This window comes from Pogoniulus pusillus, chromosome 14 (genome assembly GCF_015220805.1).
Source record: "Pogoniulus pusillus isolate bPogPus1 chromosome 14, bPogPus1.pri, whole genome shotgun sequence".
Lineage (NCBI taxonomy): Eukaryota > Metazoa > Chordata > Aves > Piciformes > Lybiidae > Pogoniulus > Pogoniulus pusillus.
The window spans coordinates 30,437,085-30,455,000 of record NC_087277.1 but is presented as its reverse complement, the minus strand read 5'-3'; the positions used below and the strand labels follow the sequence as shown (position 1 = coordinate 30,455,000).

Here is a 17,916-nt window from a genome sequence, read left to right as displayed (position 1 = left end):
CTGGTGTCCCCTTTGCCTGGAAAGAGCACTCCTTGTAGATGGAGAATGGTACAGCTAATTGTAGACAGACACTGAACTGACAGCACTTCTGTGGCCAGCCCACGCTGCTCAAGGCCCCATCCAACCTTCGGAGAGGTTGGCATCCACAGCCCTCCTGGGCAACCCGTGCCAGTGCCTCCCCACCCTCCCTCTCAGAAATTCCTTCCTAATCTCCAAGCACTGTCGGAGCACTGAAAAATCACTGAGAAGGGCTTCAATTTCCTCCTGTGTATGCCTAATTTTGGACTCACTGTCTCGCTAAAGCTTTTTGCTCAGTTCAGGCTCAAACTGCCTGAAAACTCCATGAGGGAGGATGAGTATTTGCCCCAAGAGGGATTCATTGATCCAGAGAGTGTATCATCATAGTATCATAGTATCATCAGGGTTGGAAGAGACCTCACAGATCATCAAGTCCAACCCTTTAGCACAGAGCTCAAGGCCAGACCATGGCACCAAGTGCCACGTCCAGTCCTGCCTTGAACAGCTCCAGGGACGGCGACTCCACCACCTCCCCGGGCAGCCCATTCCAGTGTCCAATGACTCTCTCAGTGAAGAACTTTCTCCTCACCTCCAGCCTAAACCTCCCCTGGCACAGCCTGAGGCTGTGTCCTCTTGTTCTGGTGCTGGCCACCTGAGAGAAGAGAGCAACCTCCTCCTGGCCACAACCTCCCCTCAGGTAGTTGTAGACAGCAATAAGGTCTCCCCTGAGCCTCCTCTTCTCCAGGCTAACCAATCCCAGCTCCCTCAGCCTCTCCTCGTAGGGCTGTGCTCAAGGCCTCTCCCCAGCCTCGTTGCCCTTCTCTGGACACGCTCAAGCATCTCGAAGGAGAGCATCAAGACAGGACCCCAGTGGGTTACAGAACTTTCACCAGTTCAAGTCTTTCTCATCTTTACCCTGAAGAAAGTGATTGGCTAGAAATAAGCTGAGGAACTGTCGTGGTAGGCCTGATAGGCCAAAAATGGGCTTATCTATGTCCTGGCTTGCCCAGCCATGCTTCTTTGTTCTCCCCCCTTCTGCTACGGGGAGAAGCAACCACAGGAAAGAGGATAAAGAACTTGGAGCCACTGAGTCTAAGGACTCTGGCTTGTCCAGACTTGTTCCCCTGCTCCTCGTCCTTCTGTGCTGGGGGAAGGAACCACAGGAAAGGAAAACAGAAGCCCTGACTTCACCTAATATGGCCAAGCTTGGCAAAGTGCCATTGGCTAATCTATGTCCAAAGGTCCTTTAGTCTTGAGCTGTATTGATAAAAAGGGATGAGCAGGTAGCACAGTGCTGCTGCTGCTGCTTCCTCATTGCATCTTGAAACTGCCTGGGAGCTCCACTGCCTCGAGGCTATCAGGAACAGACTCTAAATGCCTGCAGGTGATTGGCCTGCACAGCCAGCCTGACACTGTGCCAAGACTGCACAGTGCATTGCATCCTGCCTGCCCCTCTGCAAGGCTTCTGCTGAAGCAGGAATCAAGAGGAACCAGGTCAGAGACTATGCTGTAGACTCCCAGCTTCCTGAGAAAAGAGCCTGGGAAACTCCAAAGCCTCTAATGGCTTTGAGACCACTGACAGCAACCCCTCCAGGTGCTTTGGGTACTGTCTGATACTATTTTGTGAGTAAATACTTAAAGTCTCTTGTAATTCACTAATTGCCTTCTGCCATAAGCAGAAAGATGCTTCCTGTTGCCATCTAGTGGATAAGCAGTATAATTAACCACAAGTAGCATAATTAATCACAAGATCCTTCTCTTCCATTATAATGTGTGCTTTTGGCACTTCAAGAAATAAGGGCTCTAGTTTTGCCTGTTCCCTGTGTGTATAAATTCCCAAACCATGTGTTCTGAACCCTGTGAATAAGTGTTCTTACTTACTGAGATTTACTGTGAACAAACAGTGTTTGTAGTTATTATCAATCTTTGCCTGGACAGCAAAATGAATACAGATTAGTAATTTTGCAACATTCATTGCAGGAACTACCACCTCCACTGTGCTAGAGTTGTGCTAAGGTAGAGGACAACACATAAGCAGTGATGGCTGCAACAAGAGAAGTGTGGCCAGCAGGGCAAGGGAAGGGATTCTGTCCCTTGGCTCTGCTCTCCTCACACCCCATCTGCAGTCCTGGGTGCAGTTCTGGAGCCCCCAACACAAGAAGGACATGGAACTGTTAGAGCCAGTCCAGAGGAGGGCCATGAAGATGATCAGAGGGCTGCAGCAGCTCTGCTCTGGGAGGTACAAGGAGTACAGGGAGGTTATTCTGCCCCTGTACTCTGCACTGGTTAGACCAAACCTTGAGTACTGCGTTCAGTTCTGGGCCCCCCAGTTTAGGAGGGACATTGAGATGCTTGAGCATGTCCAGAGAAGGGCAACGAGGCTGGGGAGAGGCCTTGAGCACAGCCCTACGAGGAGAGGCTGAGGGAGCTGGGATTGGTTAGCCTGGAGAAGAGGAGGCTCAGGGGAGACCTTATTGCTGTCTACAACTACCTGAGGGGTGGTTGTGGCCAGGAGGAGGTTGCTCTCTTCTCTCAGGTGGCCAGCACCAGAACGAGAGGACACAGCCTCAGGCTGCACCAGGGGAGATTTAGGCTGGAGGTGAGGAGAAAGTTCTTCCCTGAGAGAGTCATTGGACACTGGAATGGGCTGCCCGGGGAGGTGGTGGAGTCGCCGTCCCTGGAGCTGTTCAAGGCAGGACTGGACGTGGCACTTGGTGCCATGGTCTGGCCTTGAGCTCTGTGCTAAAGGGTTGGACCTGATGATCTGTGAGGTCTCTTCCAACCTTGGTGATACTCTGATACTGATACACTGATACTGTGATAATCACTCCTGCTGTGAAGAACTCCCTCCTAACATCCAGCATGAACCTCCCCTGGCACAGCTTGAGGCTGTGTCCCCTTCTTCTGGTGCTGCTTGCCTGGCAGCAGAGCCCAACCCCACCTGGCTACAGCCTCCCTGCAGGCAGCTGCAGGCAGCAATGAGCTCTGCCCTGAGCCTCCTCTGCTGCAGGCTGCACACCCCCAGCTCCCTTAGCCTCTCCTCACAGGGCTCTGCTCCAGGCCCCTCCCCAGCCTTGCTGCCCTTCTCTCAACACCTTCCAGCACCTCAACATCTCTCTGCAATGGAGGAGCCCAGAACTGGACACAGCACTCAAGGGGTGGCCTGAGCAGTGCTGAGCACAGGGGCACAAGAACCTCCCTTGTCCTGCTGCCCACACTGCTCCTGAGCCAGCCCAGGATGCCATTGGCTCTGCTGCCCACCTGGGCACTGCTGCCTCCTCTTCAGTCACTGTCGACAAGCACCCCCATCTCCCTCTCTAAATTCCTCTGACATTCCCACTGTCTGTCTTTCCTTCTTGCTCTGCAGATGTTGTCCTCTGGTCCTTACACTGTGACAAGAGCGTGGCTGTGACAGTCCTGTTCTTCACATCTGCCACAAACCTGAGTAATAACCTCCCCATGTTAAGCCTTGATGAGATTAGAAAAGCAATTAATGATGTGGACACTGCAGTGACAGGTACAACTACTCTCCCAACCAAAGATTTTCTTGCTCAATTTCCCATTCCTTGCTCCATTTTACATCCTTCCTACTTCTAAATTTCAAGGAAGAATCAGTAAATTGGCACTGCCATTGCTCAGAGAGGTAGAGACAAAATCCCAGATACTAACTTTCTGTCCAAGTTTGGAGAGAGAGAAAAAAGAAGATGAAGAAGAAGACGAAGAAGACAAAGAAGATGAAGAGGAAGAAGATGAAGAAGACAAAGATGAAGGAGAAGAAGAAGAAATAGAAATTAAAATCTTCCTCTTGGAGTTTGTCAGGTTATGGCTCAGCATTTAGAAATCAAGGTGCAGGGATTATTGGCTCAAATAACAGCAAATTCCCTTCAAATCCATGGATTTGCTAACGCTCAAAGTGTAGTCTCCAACTACCTGCAGGGAGGCTGTAGCCAGGTGGGGTTAGGCTCTGCTGCCAGGCAAGCAGCAACAGAAGAAGAGGACACAGCCTCAAGTTGTGCCAGGGCAGGTCTAGGCTGGATGTGAGGAGCAAGTTGCTGGCAGAGAGAGTGATTTGCATTGGAATGGGCTGCCCAGGGAGGTGGTGGAGTGGCTGTGGCTGGAGGTGTTGAAGCCAAGCCTGGCTGGGGCACTTAGTGCCATGGTCTGGTTGGTTGGGCAGGGCTGGGTGCTAGGTTGGACTGGCTGAGCTTGGAGCTCTCTTCCAGCCTGCTGGATACTGTGATTCTAAGTGCTTACCCACCTCCACCTCTGACAGCTCAGGCCTTTCTCCAGCAAACCCTCCTCCTGAGAGCAGACTTTCCATTGGCTTTTCTGCTGGAGCTCCTTAACACTGTAATGCCCTTTTACCACTACTGCAAAGAACAAAAGTCTCTGTTACCTTCTTTCTTCATTCCTGCTCGAAAACACTTTTTTAAGCGGCAAAATCTGCATTGGTTCCTTTTGTCCTTGTCAACAACACACTGTCGGCTGAACCTAGCAGGGACAAGCAAAGCATGAAAGCATGAAAAGCTGCACTCTGATGAGGGATCACTGCATCATGGAAACATGGAATCATGGAATGGGGTAGGTTGGAAGGGATCTCAAAGCTCAGCCAGTTCCAACCCCCTGACATAGGCAGGGACACCTCCCACTAGAACAGGTCACTCAAGGCCTCATCCAACCTGGCCTTGAACACCTCCAGTGACACTGCCAGTGAAAATAGGAACATATTTGCCTTTTCCTTGGCTTTGTTTTGTTTCTTCTCAGGAGATGACCTTTCTTATCATAAACAAAAGAGTGCATCAGCTCTTGAGAGATGGAATGATACACAGTCATGGAATCAGAAAATGGATAGGGTATGGAACCCACTGTCTAGACCTGTCAGAGGCACACTGTGTGATGGAGGGGACCTGTAAAACTGTTCTCCAGAGAATCACAGAAGCACCTTAATGGGAGAGGTCCAGGAGGATGTTAGGAGGAAGTCCTTACCAGAGAGAGTGATTGGCATTGGAATGGGCTGCCCAGGGAGGTGGGGGAGTCACCATCCCTGGCTGGGGCACATAGTGTCATGGTCCAGTTGCTTGGCCAGGGCTGGGTGATAGGTTGGACTGCTTGAGCTTGGAGATGTCTTCCAGCTTGGTTGATTCTATGACTCTATGGTCATCCAATTCCAAACCCTGCCATGGGCAAGGACAACTCCTACCAGATTGTGTTACTCAAGACCTCATCCAGCTTCGTTTGGGACATTTCAAGGAGTGAAGTCTCCACAACCTCTTTGGGTGACAGTGTCACCAGACACCCAGGCTGTCCTTTCTTGGCTGTGTTAACAACAAGCAGTCTCAACTCAGAGAGATGTTTCCCACCAACAGAAAGCAGCCCGAGTGGGGTGCTCAGCCACAATGCTGCCTAGAGCTCCTTAGGCAAAGGTTGCAGACAGCCTGGCAGAGCTTGGAGGAGTCTGGGCAGTGGTCTAGTGCCATGGTCTGGTTGATTGGACAGGGCTGGGTGATAGGGTGGGCTGGAAGAGCTTGGAGGCCTCTTTCAACCTGGTTGATTCTATGGTCATCCAGTTCCAACCCCCTGCCATGGGCAAGGACAACTCCTGCCAGATCATATTACTCAAGACCTCATCCAGCTCAGCTTGGGACACTTCAAGGAGTGAAGTCTCCACGACCTCTTTGGGCAACAACGTCACCAGACACCCTGGTTGCAAACAGCCTGGGGCAGCTGGGAGGCATGAGGGCAGTGGGATTCATCAGCCAAGTGGCTGTGGCTGAAGGGCTGAGGTACCTGCAGGTGTAGACGTGGTTCTTGCGTATGCTGCGCCTGAAGAAGCCCTTGCAGCCGTCGCAGCTGGAGGCGCCGTAGTGCTTGCCGGTGGCGCGGTCCCCGCAGATGGCACACAGGCTGCTGACCCCACTGTCAGCAGCACTCATGGTGGCAGCTTCTCCTGAGCCCTCTGAGGAGAGGTAAGAGCAACAGACAGTGTCATGGACAAGGCTTTCAGCAACCACAGAATCATAGAATGGGTTAGGTTAGGTTGGAAGGGACCTCGAAGCTCAGCCAGTTCCAACCCCTTGTCATAGGCAGGGACACCTCCCACTAGAACAGGTTGCTCAAGGCCTCATCCAACCTGGCCTTGAACACCTCCAGGGAGGTTGTGGAGAACAGAAGCACCCAATGTGATCTTTGATCACATTGGGTGCTTCTGTTCTCCACAACCTCCCTGGGCAACCTGTGCCAGTGTCTCACCACCTTCACTGCAAACAACTTCTTCCTAACATCCACTTTCAGTCTCCTCTCTGACACTTCAAACCCATTCCTCCTCCTCCTGGTCCTACCAGACCTTGTCAATAGTCCCTCCCCAGACCTCCTGCAGCCCCCTGCAGATCCTGCAAGGCCACTCCAAGGGCTCCTCCAAGTCTTCTCTTCTCCAGGCTGCAGAGCCCCAACTCAGCCTGTCCTCAGACCAAAGCTGCTGCAGCCCTCTCAGCATCTTGCTGGCCTCCTCTGCACTGGCTCCAACAGTCCCAACCACCCCATGAACAATTTGTACCTAAAGGCAGAGCTGTTCTAGCCTTTGTCACTTGCCACTTAACCCTTCCTACAGGGTTCTGGATCTGATTACAGCTAGGAAGCATCAAGAGGAACATGTCCAGTAGGTCAATGGAGGTTTTCCAGCCCCTCTACTCTGCCCTGCTGAGGTCTCACTTAGAGTATTGTGTCCATTTCTGGGCTTCCCAGTTCAAGAAGGACAAAGAACTACTGGAAAGAGTCCAGCACAGGTTCACAAAGATGCTGAGGGGCCTGGAGCATCTCTCATGTGAGGAAAGGCTGAGAGAACTGGGGCTGGTTAGGCTGGAGGAGACTGAGGGGGGACCATATCAATTCTTCCAACTGTCTAAAGGCCAGGGAGATGGGGACAGACTTCTCAGTGGTCCCCAGCAACAGGACTAGAGGTAGTGAGCATAAATCTGAACACCTGAATATGAGGAGCAACTTCTTCAGTCTGAGGGTGGCAGAGCACTGGAGCAGGCTGCTCAGAGAGGTGGTGGAGTCTCCATCTCTGGAGACTTCCAGGTCAAGACAGAGGATCCTGCCCCTCTGCTCTGCTCTGCTCTGCTCTGCTCAGACCTCACCTGCACTGCTGTGTTCAGCTATGGGGCAACAACACAAGAAAGACATGGACCTGATGGAGAGGGCTCAGAAGAGGCCACCAAGATGGTCAAAGGGCTGGAGAACAGGGGACAGGCTGAGAGGGTTTGCCATTGGAAGGGGCTGCCCAGGGAGGTGGTGGAGTCACCATATCTGGAGGTGTTGAAGCCAAGCCTGGCTGGGCACTTAGTGCCATGGTCTGGTTGCTTGGCCAGGGCTGGGTGCTAGGTTGGACTGGGTGGGCTTGGAGGGCTCTTCCAACTTGGTTGATTCTATGATTCTATGACACACTCCTGTGTGACTCTGCCTTGGTAGGAGGGTTAGACCTGATGATCTCCGGAGGTCCCTTCCAAGCCCTGCCATGCTGTGATTCCGTAGCTCATCCTCAAAAAGACTTGATTTTCAAGTGACCAAAAATGCTCATTTTCAGAGTCCTACAGAAATTCAGAGGATCTCAGGAGTTAAGGACACACAATTTGATTCCCAGCTCTTTCCAGCTGAAAAGGGCTAAAACTTGGAGCGCAGCTCCGCATGTACAACTACACAGACACCAGCCTGAGGAGGAGCTCTGGCTCCCAGCAGTGGGGCCCAGCTACTGGGCAGCAGTTCTTAAAAGGAGCTGGCAAGGAAAGGCAGAGATGGTGGAATAACAGGAACAGAGAAACACAGAACCATTCAGACAGAACTATAAGCCACAGCTCCGTGGAACTGTGGGACTGCTGAGTTGTGCAATCACAGACACACAGGAGCAGAGAATCAGAATCAGAAATAGAGACTCACAGAACTACAGCATCCTGGAGTCATGGAGTCAGAGACACAGAGAATGATAGAGTCACAGAACTACAGCATCCTGGAGTCATGGAGTCAGAGACACAGAGAATGATAGAGTCACAGAGCTAAAGCATCCTGGAGTCATGGAGTCAGAGACACAGAGAATTACAGAGTCACAGAACTACAGCATCCTGGAGTCATGGAGTCAGAGACACAGAGAATGATAGAGTCACAGAACTACAGCATCCTGGAGTCATGGAGTCAGAGACACAGAGAATTACAGAGTCACAGAACTACAGCATCCTGGAGTCATGGAGTCAGAGACACAGAGAATTACAGAGTCACAGAACTACAGCATCCTGGAGTCATGGAGTCAGAGACACAGAGAATGATAGAGTCACAGAACTACAGCATCCTGGAGTCATGGAGTCAGAGACACAGAGAATTACAGAGTCACAGAACTACAGCATCCTGGAGTCATGGAGTCAGAGACACAGAGAATTACAGAGTCACAGAGCTAAAGCATCCTGGAGTCATGGAGTCAGAGACACAGAGAATGATAGACTCACAGAACTACAGCATCCTAGAGTCATGGAGTCAGAGACACAGAGAATTATAGAGTCACAGAGCTAAAGCATCCTGGAGTCATGGAGCCAGAGACACAGAGAATGATAGAGTCACAGAGCTAAAGCATCCTGGAGTCATGGAGTCAGAGACACAGAGAATTATAGAGTCACAGAGCTAAAGCATCCTGGAGTCATGGAGTCAGAGACACAGAGAATTATAGAGTCACAGAGCTAAAGCATCCTGGAGTCATGGAGTCAGAGACATAGAGAATGATAGACTCACAGAACTACAGCATCTTGGAGTCATGGAGCCAGAGACATTGAGAATTACAGACTCATAGACCAAGAGCATCCTGGAGTCATGGAGTCAGAGACACAGAGAATGATAGAGTCACAGAGCTAAAGCATCCTGGAGTCATGGAGTCAGAGACATAGAGAATTACAGACTCACAGAACTACAGCATCTTGGAGTCATGGAGTCAGAGACATAGACAATGATAGACTCATAGACTAAGAGCATCCTGGAGTCATGGAGCCAGAGACATAGAGAATTACAGACTCACAGAACTATAGCATCCTGGAGTCATGGAGTCAGAGACATAGAGAATGATAGACTCACAGAACTATAGCATCCTGGAGTCATGGAGTCAGAGACATAGAGAATGATAGACTCACCGAACTACAGCATCCTGGAGTTACAGAGCCAGAGACATATGGAATCATAAGAATAGAGAATTATAGACATTACAGAATCATAGAACCATCTAATCAGTCAGGATTGGAATGGACAAGGAGCAGCCAGTTCCAACCCCCCTGCCATGCCCAGGGACACCCTACCCTAGAGCAGGCTGCACACAGCCTCAGCCAGCCTGGCCTCAAACACCTCCAGCCATGGGGCCTCAACCACCTCCCTGGGCAACCCATTCCAGCCTCTCACCACTCTCCTGCTCAACAACTTCCTCCTCACCTCCAGCCTCACTCTCCCCACCTCCAGCTTTGCTCCATTCCCCCCACTCCTGCCACTCCCTCACAGCCTCAAAAGTCCCTCCCCAGCTCTTTTGTAGCCCCCTTCAGATGCTGGAAGGCCACAAGAAGGTCCCCTGGGAGCCTCCTCTGCTCCAGCCTGCACAGCCCCAACTCTTTCAGTCTGTGCTCACAGGAGAAATATGGAAACATAAGAATTATGGAGCCATAGAATTGTAACATAATAGAATTATGGAATCATGGGAATATGGAGTCATAGAATTCTGGAGCCATAGAAATATTCAGTTAGAGAAATATGGAGTTACAGAATTATAGAATCATACATTTACAGCATCATAGAATTATGGAATCATAGAAATATGGAGTTATAGAATGACAGATTTACAGCATCATAGAATTCTGGAATCACATAAATGTGGAGTTATATAATTATACAATCATAGAATTCTGGATTCAGAATTATAGCATCATAGAATTCTGGAATCATAGAAATATGGAGTTATAGAATCATAGAATTACAGCATCACAGAATTGTAGAATCATAGAAATGTGGAGTTATATAATTACAGAATCATAGATTTCTGGTATCAGAATCACAGCATCATAGAATTCTAGAATCATAGAATTATAGCATCATAGAATTCTGGAATCAGAAATGTGGAGTTATAGAATGATAGAATCATGGAATTATGGAATCATTGAAATATAGAATTATACAATCATTGGTTTACAGCATCATAGAATTATGGATTCATAGTTACAGCATCATAGAATTCTGGAATCATAGAAATGTTGAGTTATAGAATTATAGAATCATAGAATTTTGGAATCATAGCAATATAGAATTATAGAATCATAGAATTAGAGAATCATAGAATTCTGGAATAATAGAATTATAGCATCATAGAATCCTGGAATCAGAAATGTGGAGTTATAGAATGATAGAATCATGGAATTATGGAATCACTGAAATATAGAATTATACAATCATAGGTTTACAGCATCATAGAATTCTGGAATCAGAAATGTGGAGTTATAGAATGATAGAATCATGGAATTATGGAATCATTGAAATATAGAATTATACAATCATAGGTTTACAGCATCATAGAATTCTGGAATCATAGCAATATAGAATTATAGAATCATAGGTTTACAGCATCATAGAGTTATAGCATCATAGAATTCTGGAATCATAGAAATGTTGAGTTATAGAATTATAGAATCATAGAATTCTGGAATCATAGCAATATAGAATTATAGAATCATAGAATTACAGTATCATGGAATTCTGGAATTATAGAATTATAGCACCATAGAATTCTGGAATCAGAATTGTGGAGTTATAGAATGACAGAATCATGGAATTATGGAATCACTGAAATGTAGAATTATACAATCATTGGTTTACAGCATCATAGAATTCTGGAATCATAGAAATGTGGAGTTATATAATTATAGAATCATAGATTTCTGGAATCATAGCAATATAGAATTCTAGAATCATAGGTTTACAGCATCATAGAATTATGGATTCATAGAGTTATAGCATCATAGAATTCTGGAATCATAGCAATATAGAATCATAGAATTACAGCATCATAGAATTCTGGAATCATAGAATTATAGCACCATAGGATTCTGGAATCAGAAATGTGGAGTTATAGAATGATAGACTCATGGAATTATGGAATCATTGAAATATAGAATTATACAATCATTGGTTTACAGCATCATAGAATTCTGGAATCCTAGAAATGTGGAGTTATATAATTACAGAATCATAGAATTCTGGAATCATAGCAATATAGAATTCTAGAATCATAGGTTTACAGCATCATAGAATTATGGATTCATAGAAATATGGAGTTATATAATTACAGAATCATAGAATTCTGGAATCATAGCAATATAGAATTCTAGAATCATAGGTTTACAGCATCATAGAATTCTGGAATCATAGAAATATGGAGTTATATAATTACAGAATCATAGAATTCTGGAATCATAGCAATATAGAATTCTAGAATCATAGGTTTACAGCATCATAGAATTATGGATTCATAGAGTTATAGCACCATAGAATCCTGGAATCAGAAATGTGGAGTTATAGAATTAGAGAATCATAGAATTCTGGAATCATAGCAATATAGAATTATAGAATCATAGAATTACAGCATCATAGAATTCTAGAATCATAAAATTACAGCATCATAGAATTCTGGAATCATAAAATTACAACATCATAGAATTCTGGAATCATAGAATTATAGCATCATAGAATTCTGGAATCATAGCAATATAGAATTATAGAATCATAGATTTACAGCATCATAGAATTCTGGAATCAGAAATGTGGAGTTATAGAATGATAGAATCATGGAATTATGGAATCATTGAAATATAGAATTATACAATCATTGGTTTACAGCATCATAGAATTCTGGAATCATAGAATTATAGCATCACAGAATTCTGGAATCATAGCAATATAGAATTATAGAATCATAGATTTACAGCATCATAGAATTCTGGAATCATAGAAATATGGAGTTATATAATTATAGAATCATAGAATTCTGGAATCATAGCAATATAGAATTCTAGAATCATAGGTTTACAGCATCATAGAATTATACAATCATAGAATGACAGCATCATAGAATTCTGGAGTCACTGAACTATAGAATTATACAACAACAGACTTACAGCATCATGGAATTCTGGACTCATGGAACTACAACATGATCGAATTCTGGATCATAGAAATGTGGAGTTCTATAGCTCTAGCATCATAGAATTCTGGGGCCATAGAACTCTAGAGCCACAGAAGTACAGAGTGGCAGACTCAGAGGCTGGCAGGACAGGACCATCACCTTTCTGGGGCAGAGAGAGCACGCTGGAGGCGAACTGGAGCACGCCTCGTCCCTGCCGCATGCAGGCACTGAACTTTACGTGCAGGTGTAAGGGAGGAGGGAAAGCAGAGGAACCAGACAGCTGGGTTAACCCTGGCCTGAAGCAATGGCTGTGACAGCTTCCCCTTGCACTCACAACAGAGTCACAGAGCTGTGTGAGCTGTAAGCTCGGCTGGTCCAGGTGTTCCTAACTCCGCCACGGCTGGGGCCAACCCATGGCCCTCAGCACCACAGCTCTGTGTGCTCCAAACACCTCCCGGGTTGGGGACTCAGCCATCTCCCCAGGGAGCCTCCTGCAGCGGCTGAGAACCCTTGCAGTGAAGAAGTTTCTCCTAATGTTCAGCCCAAACCTCCTCTGCAGCAACCTGAAGGCCATTTCCCCTTGTTCTGCCACTTGCCCTTGGACAAGAGACCAACTCCCACCTGGCTGCAACCTCCTTTCAGAAAGTTGCAGAGGGCAAGGTCTGCCCTCAGCCTCTTCTTCTCCTCCAGGTTCAACACCCCCAGCTCCCTCAGCTGCTCCTCCCCAGCCTTTCAAAGACCCTTCCAGACCCTTCACCACCTTCACTGCCTTTCTCTGGACCTGCTCCAGTCCCTCAATGTTCTCTACAGTGAGGGTCCCAGAATTAGAATCCAGGACTCCAGTTGTGGCCTCACCTATGCTGAGTACAGGAAGGCAATCCCTGTCCTGCTCTCATTGGCCACATCATTGCTGCTCCAGGCCAGGATGCTGGTGGCCTTCTTGGCCATCTGGGCACACACTGGCTCGGTGTCAGCCTGCTGTCACCCAGCACTCCCATGTCTTCCTCTGCTGGGCAGCTTCCAGCCACTCTGCCCCCAGCATGGAGCCTTGATGGGGATGTGTGACCCAAGGGCAGGACCCAGCACTTGGCCTTTGTGAAGGCCATGCAGGTGGAGTCAGCCCCTTGGCCATACAAAGACACAACTGCACACATGGCAAGCAAAGAGAGACAAGAGAAAGCCAGGAGAGCTTTCTGCACAGTGCTCACTGGAAAATGAAGAAGAACAAAAGCCCAAAGCAGCTGCTAAAGGACCTGCTGCAGGGTATTGCCTCCAACAAATGCAGAGATTCCTAGGATGCTTTAGGCTGGAAGGGACCTTGAAGACATCTAGTTTCAATCCCTCCTGCCCATGGGCAGGGACACCTCTCAACTAGGCTTGGCTGCTCAGGGCCTCATCCAACCTGGCCTTGAACACCCCCACGCAGGAGGCAGCCACAACCTCTCCAGGCAACCCCCTCCAGACTCTCACCAGCCTCCCACTGAAGAACTTCTTCCTCAGCTCCAGCCTGACCCTGCTCTGCCTCAGCTTCAAACCATTCCCCCTTGGCCTGGCTCTGGACACCCTCAGGAGAAGTTCTTCTGTAGCCTCCCTGCAGGATCCCTTCAGGTACTGGCAGCAGCTCTGAGCTGCCCCTGGAGCCTTCTCCTCTGCAGGCTGCACCCCCCCAGCTCCCTCAGCCTGTGCTCACAGCAGAGCTGCTCCAGCCCTGGCAGCATCTTGGTGGCCTCCTCTGGACTCACTCCAGCAGCTCTGAGTCCTTCTTCTGAGCAGCACTGGAGACAGGGTTGGAGGTGAGGTCTGAGCAGAGCCAAGGGGCAGAATGCCCTCCCTTGCCCTGCTGCCCACACTGCTCTGGCTGCAGCCAGCACACAGCTGCCTGCTGGGCTGCATGAGGGCACTGCTGGCTGCTGGGGAGCTGCTCAGGGAGCACCAGCCCCACCAGCCCAGTGTGTCTGTCAGACACAAAGCATGCTGCTCCCTTTCTCTTTGTCTGAAGAGCTCTTTACGTGTCTCTTCAGGACGGATGGGAAATCCTCTAGGGTGTGGGTAAAACTTTCTGTTGCACCTTGTACTGTAAGAAGAATGATATAGATGAGTGCCAATAGTGACTGACCTCTGCAACACCTCCAAAGTGGGGACATCCACAGCCTCCCTGGACAACACATTCTGTTGTCTCCCCCCCCGTCACAGTCAGTAGTTTCTTCCTTATCTCCAGGCTCAGTCTCACCTCTTCCAGCTCAGAGCCATTGCCCTGCGCCCTATCACTGTGAGTCCTTGTCAAAAGTCTTTCCCTAGCAATCTTGCAGCCCTCCTAAGGTGCTGGAAGGACATGGAAGCATTGGAGGCAGTGCAGAGGAGGCCACCAAGGTGCTGAGAGGACTGCAGCAGCTCTGCTGTGAGGCCAGGCTGAGAGAGTTGGGGCTGTGCAGGCTGGAGAGGAGAAGGCTTGGAGGAGCTCTTGGAGTGGCCTTGCAGGATCTGCAGGGGGCTGCAGGAGGGCTGGGAAGGGACTGTTGACAAGGTCTGGTAGTGGCAGGATGAGGAGCAATGGGTTTGAAGTGGCAGAGGGGAGGTTGAAAGTGGATGCTAGGGAGAAGTTGTTTGCAGTGAGGGTGGTGAGACACTGGCACAGGTTGCCCAGGGAGGTTGTGGAGCACAGAAGTACCCAATCTTTGATCACATTGGGTTCTTCTGTGCTCCACAACCTGCCTGGAGGTGTTCAGGACCAGCTTGGTTGAGACCTTGAGCAACCTGTTCTAGTGGGAGTTGTCCCTGCCTGTGGCAGGGGGTTGGAAGTGGCTGAGCTCTGAAGTCCAGCCTTCAACCTAAGACCACCATGGCCACTAAACTGGGATCCAGCTCTCAGTTCCAAACAGCTACAGTCAGTGACTTTAGGAACTCTCTAAGGAAATTCTAGACCCAGAGTCACAGAAAGTCAGGGGTTGGCAAGGACCTCTAGAGATCATCCAGTCCAAACCACCCTGCCAGAGCAGGGTCACCCAGGGCAGGACACACTGGGACCCAGCTTGGCTTTGAAAGTCTCCAGAGCAGGGCACTGCACAACCACTCTGGGCAGACTGCTGCAGGGCTCCAGCTCCCTCATACCAAAGAAGTTTCTCCTCATGTTGAGGTGGAACCTCCTGTGTTCCAGCTTGTGCCTGTTGTCCCATCACTGGGCACCCCCACACAGAGCCTGGCACCTTCATCTTGACACTCACTCCTCAGATATTGATCAGGTCCTCTCTCAGCCTTCTCCTCTCCAGACCAATCAGCCCCAGGGTTCTCAGTCTTTCCTCATAGCAGAGGTGTTCAATTGCCCAAATCACCCTCAAAGCCTCTGTTGGACTCTTCCCAGTAGATCCTTTGAGTCTCTTGAACTTGGAAGCTAAACTCAAGCTAAGCTCAAGCCAAACTCCGAACAGAAACAGGCTGCACCTAACACCTAATAATTATCAAGCCAATCACTGACAGTGAATAATTGAACTCACTCTATCAGCACAGATACTGAAACCCAGCACAATCTGCCTGAGCTGCTTTCCCACTTTGTGTAACATTAACAGACCTGGAAGGCTGCTAGTCAGCAAAAAACAACAAAGTCACCCACAGCAGAGCCAAAAGTGGGGGAAGCATCTGAAATTCACATGATCACTCTTGAGGGCTTCAGCTTCACTCAGTGTGTAAAGGTCTGGGCTTTAATTCTTCAAGCAAGACCCAAGCCTGCATTGCTGGTTACTGAGTGTGTTGGGAAGTAAGGTCAGAAACTGAGCTGAAACTGCAAGGCCAGCAAGAAAAGCTCAGCCAGGTTGGCAGGGCAGGAAGCTGTGGGAATGCAGCTGCTGACTACTGCCCCTGCAAACCACTGAACGTTTGGGCTGCTCTGTAAAAGCTTAACAGATCTACCAATGGTCCCTTGGGCAGCAAGAACCCACTCTGTAAGGGCACCAGAAGACTTGGAAAACCATGGTAGGGCCATTTAATTCTTCCCTTTGATAGGCTGCCACTGCCTTGTTCTCTGGGCAGCACTCAGTGAGGGCAGAAGGAAAAGTGCTCCTTCTTTCACACCTTCACAAGTTGCATCAGGTTGGAAGCCTGAGCAGGGCCACTCTGAGCCTGCTCTTGAAGGAACTCTCAAAGCTCCTCTTGCCCAACCCCCCTGCACTCAGCAGGGACACCTCCAGCTAGAGCAGGCTGCTCAGGGCCACACTGAGCCTGCTCTTGAAGGAACTCTCAAAGCTCCTCTTGTCCTACCCCCCTGCATTTAGCAGGGACACCTCCAGCTAGAGCAGGCTGCCCAGGGCCACACTGAGCCTGCTCTTGAAGGGACCCTCAAAGCTCCTCTTGTCCTACCCCCCTGCACTCAGCAGGGACACCTCCAGCTAGAGCAGGCTGCCCAGGGCCACTCTGAGCCTGCTCTTGAAGGAACTCTCAAAGCTCCTCTTGTCCTACCCCCCTGCACTCAGCAGGGACACCTCCAGCTAGAGCAGGCTGCCCAGGGCCACACTGAGCCTGGTCTCAAACGTCCCCAGGGATGGGATTTCCAGCAGCATTTCTTGCTATCACCTCTCAAACACTCACTGCATTCAAGAGCCAACACGATTTCTCACCCTGCCAGCCCAGCTCCTCCTAGGCAAGCTGCCTTCACCTTCCCACCAGGTAAACCTTAGCCCAGCTATAAGAAAGCAGGCATTAGCAAAGAGCAGCTGGCTTTGGCCCTGGGTTTCCTTTTGTCACAAGCCCATGGACAATTTCACTTGGTCCTTCCCACATGAGACACAAATTGCACCTGCACGTCCAAGCTGTCCATGCCAGACACTGATCTGCCCTGCAGGCAAGAAGAGCACTGCTGAAGGCACCGTTTCCCCCCCTGAGGGACTGACTGGTGGCAGTGCAGCTCAGTGCACTACTCAAAAGCTGCCTTCTCTCCTCCCTCCTGCCAGAGAATTGGGCTGCTGCTAACCCAGGCGCCTTCGTCACCAAGCGTGAAAGAGCACATCTGTAGCTTGCCAGCACCCCCAAAAGCTCCACTGCTAAAACATTTGGCTGCCACCCCAGGGCCTGACTAAACTGTTCCCCCCTTTCCCCTCTCCCCTGGCTGGCTTTGGCACGGCAGAGCCCAACTCACCATTGCCATTGCACAGAATCTGCATGGTCTCAAACTCCAGCGCCGTGTAGGTGGGATCTAGAACCTCACTGTAGTTGGCCATTTCCATGTCTAGGATGGGTTCTGAGAGCCTCATCATTGACTGGGAAGCCAGTGAAGAAGCTGCTCAGAGGTCCACTCTTGCTGCTCTGCTTCACAGCGATTGGCAATGCAAAGTTAACCAGAAGTGTGTCACCTGCGTGCTGCAGGGGGAGGAGCTGCAAAAGTGCTTCTGCAGGCTGGATTCCACCTCTTGGTTGGGTGTTGGTTTTTTTCCTCTCTTTTATGGTAGAGTGCAACCCTTATGATAATCTTGGAATGGTTTATAAAATAACCTTATCAGGAGCTGTGCTGGTTTCAGTTCTGGAGTGAACCCAAGGCCATGTGAGAAGCTTCCTATCCCCTGTGCCCTGCCACACATCCTGTCGTGGGCGCCTGACGCAGGCAGAGGCACAGACTGCAGCGGGCAGGGAGGGACCCTCAAAGGGCAGCTTGTCCAAGCCCCCTGCAGGCAGAAGGGACATCTCCAACCACAGCAGGTTGCCCAGGGACGCATCCAGGCTGA

The 17,916-nt window shown here is 49.3% G+C and overlaps 1 protein-coding gene across 1 annotated transcript in view; it reads right to left on the bottom strand.

Annotated features, from left to right (window-relative positions):
- The window catches only part of HNF4G (hepatocyte nuclear factor 4 gamma), a 34,821-nt gene extending 17,370 nt beyond the window's left edge, over positions 1–17,451 (bottom strand). Inside the window, exons 1-3 of the mRNA XM_064153992.1 lie at positions 17,334–17,451; positions 5,806–5,974; positions 4,415–4,509 (exon numbers count right to left, since the gene is read on the bottom strand). Coding sequence (XP_064010062.1) covers positions 4,415–4,509; positions 5,806–5,974; positions 17,334–17,451 — 382 coding nt within the window. The remainder of the gene's footprint in view (positions 1–4,414; positions 4,510–5,805; positions 5,975–17,333) is intronic.
- Positions 17,452–17,916: the final 465 nt, after the last annotated feature.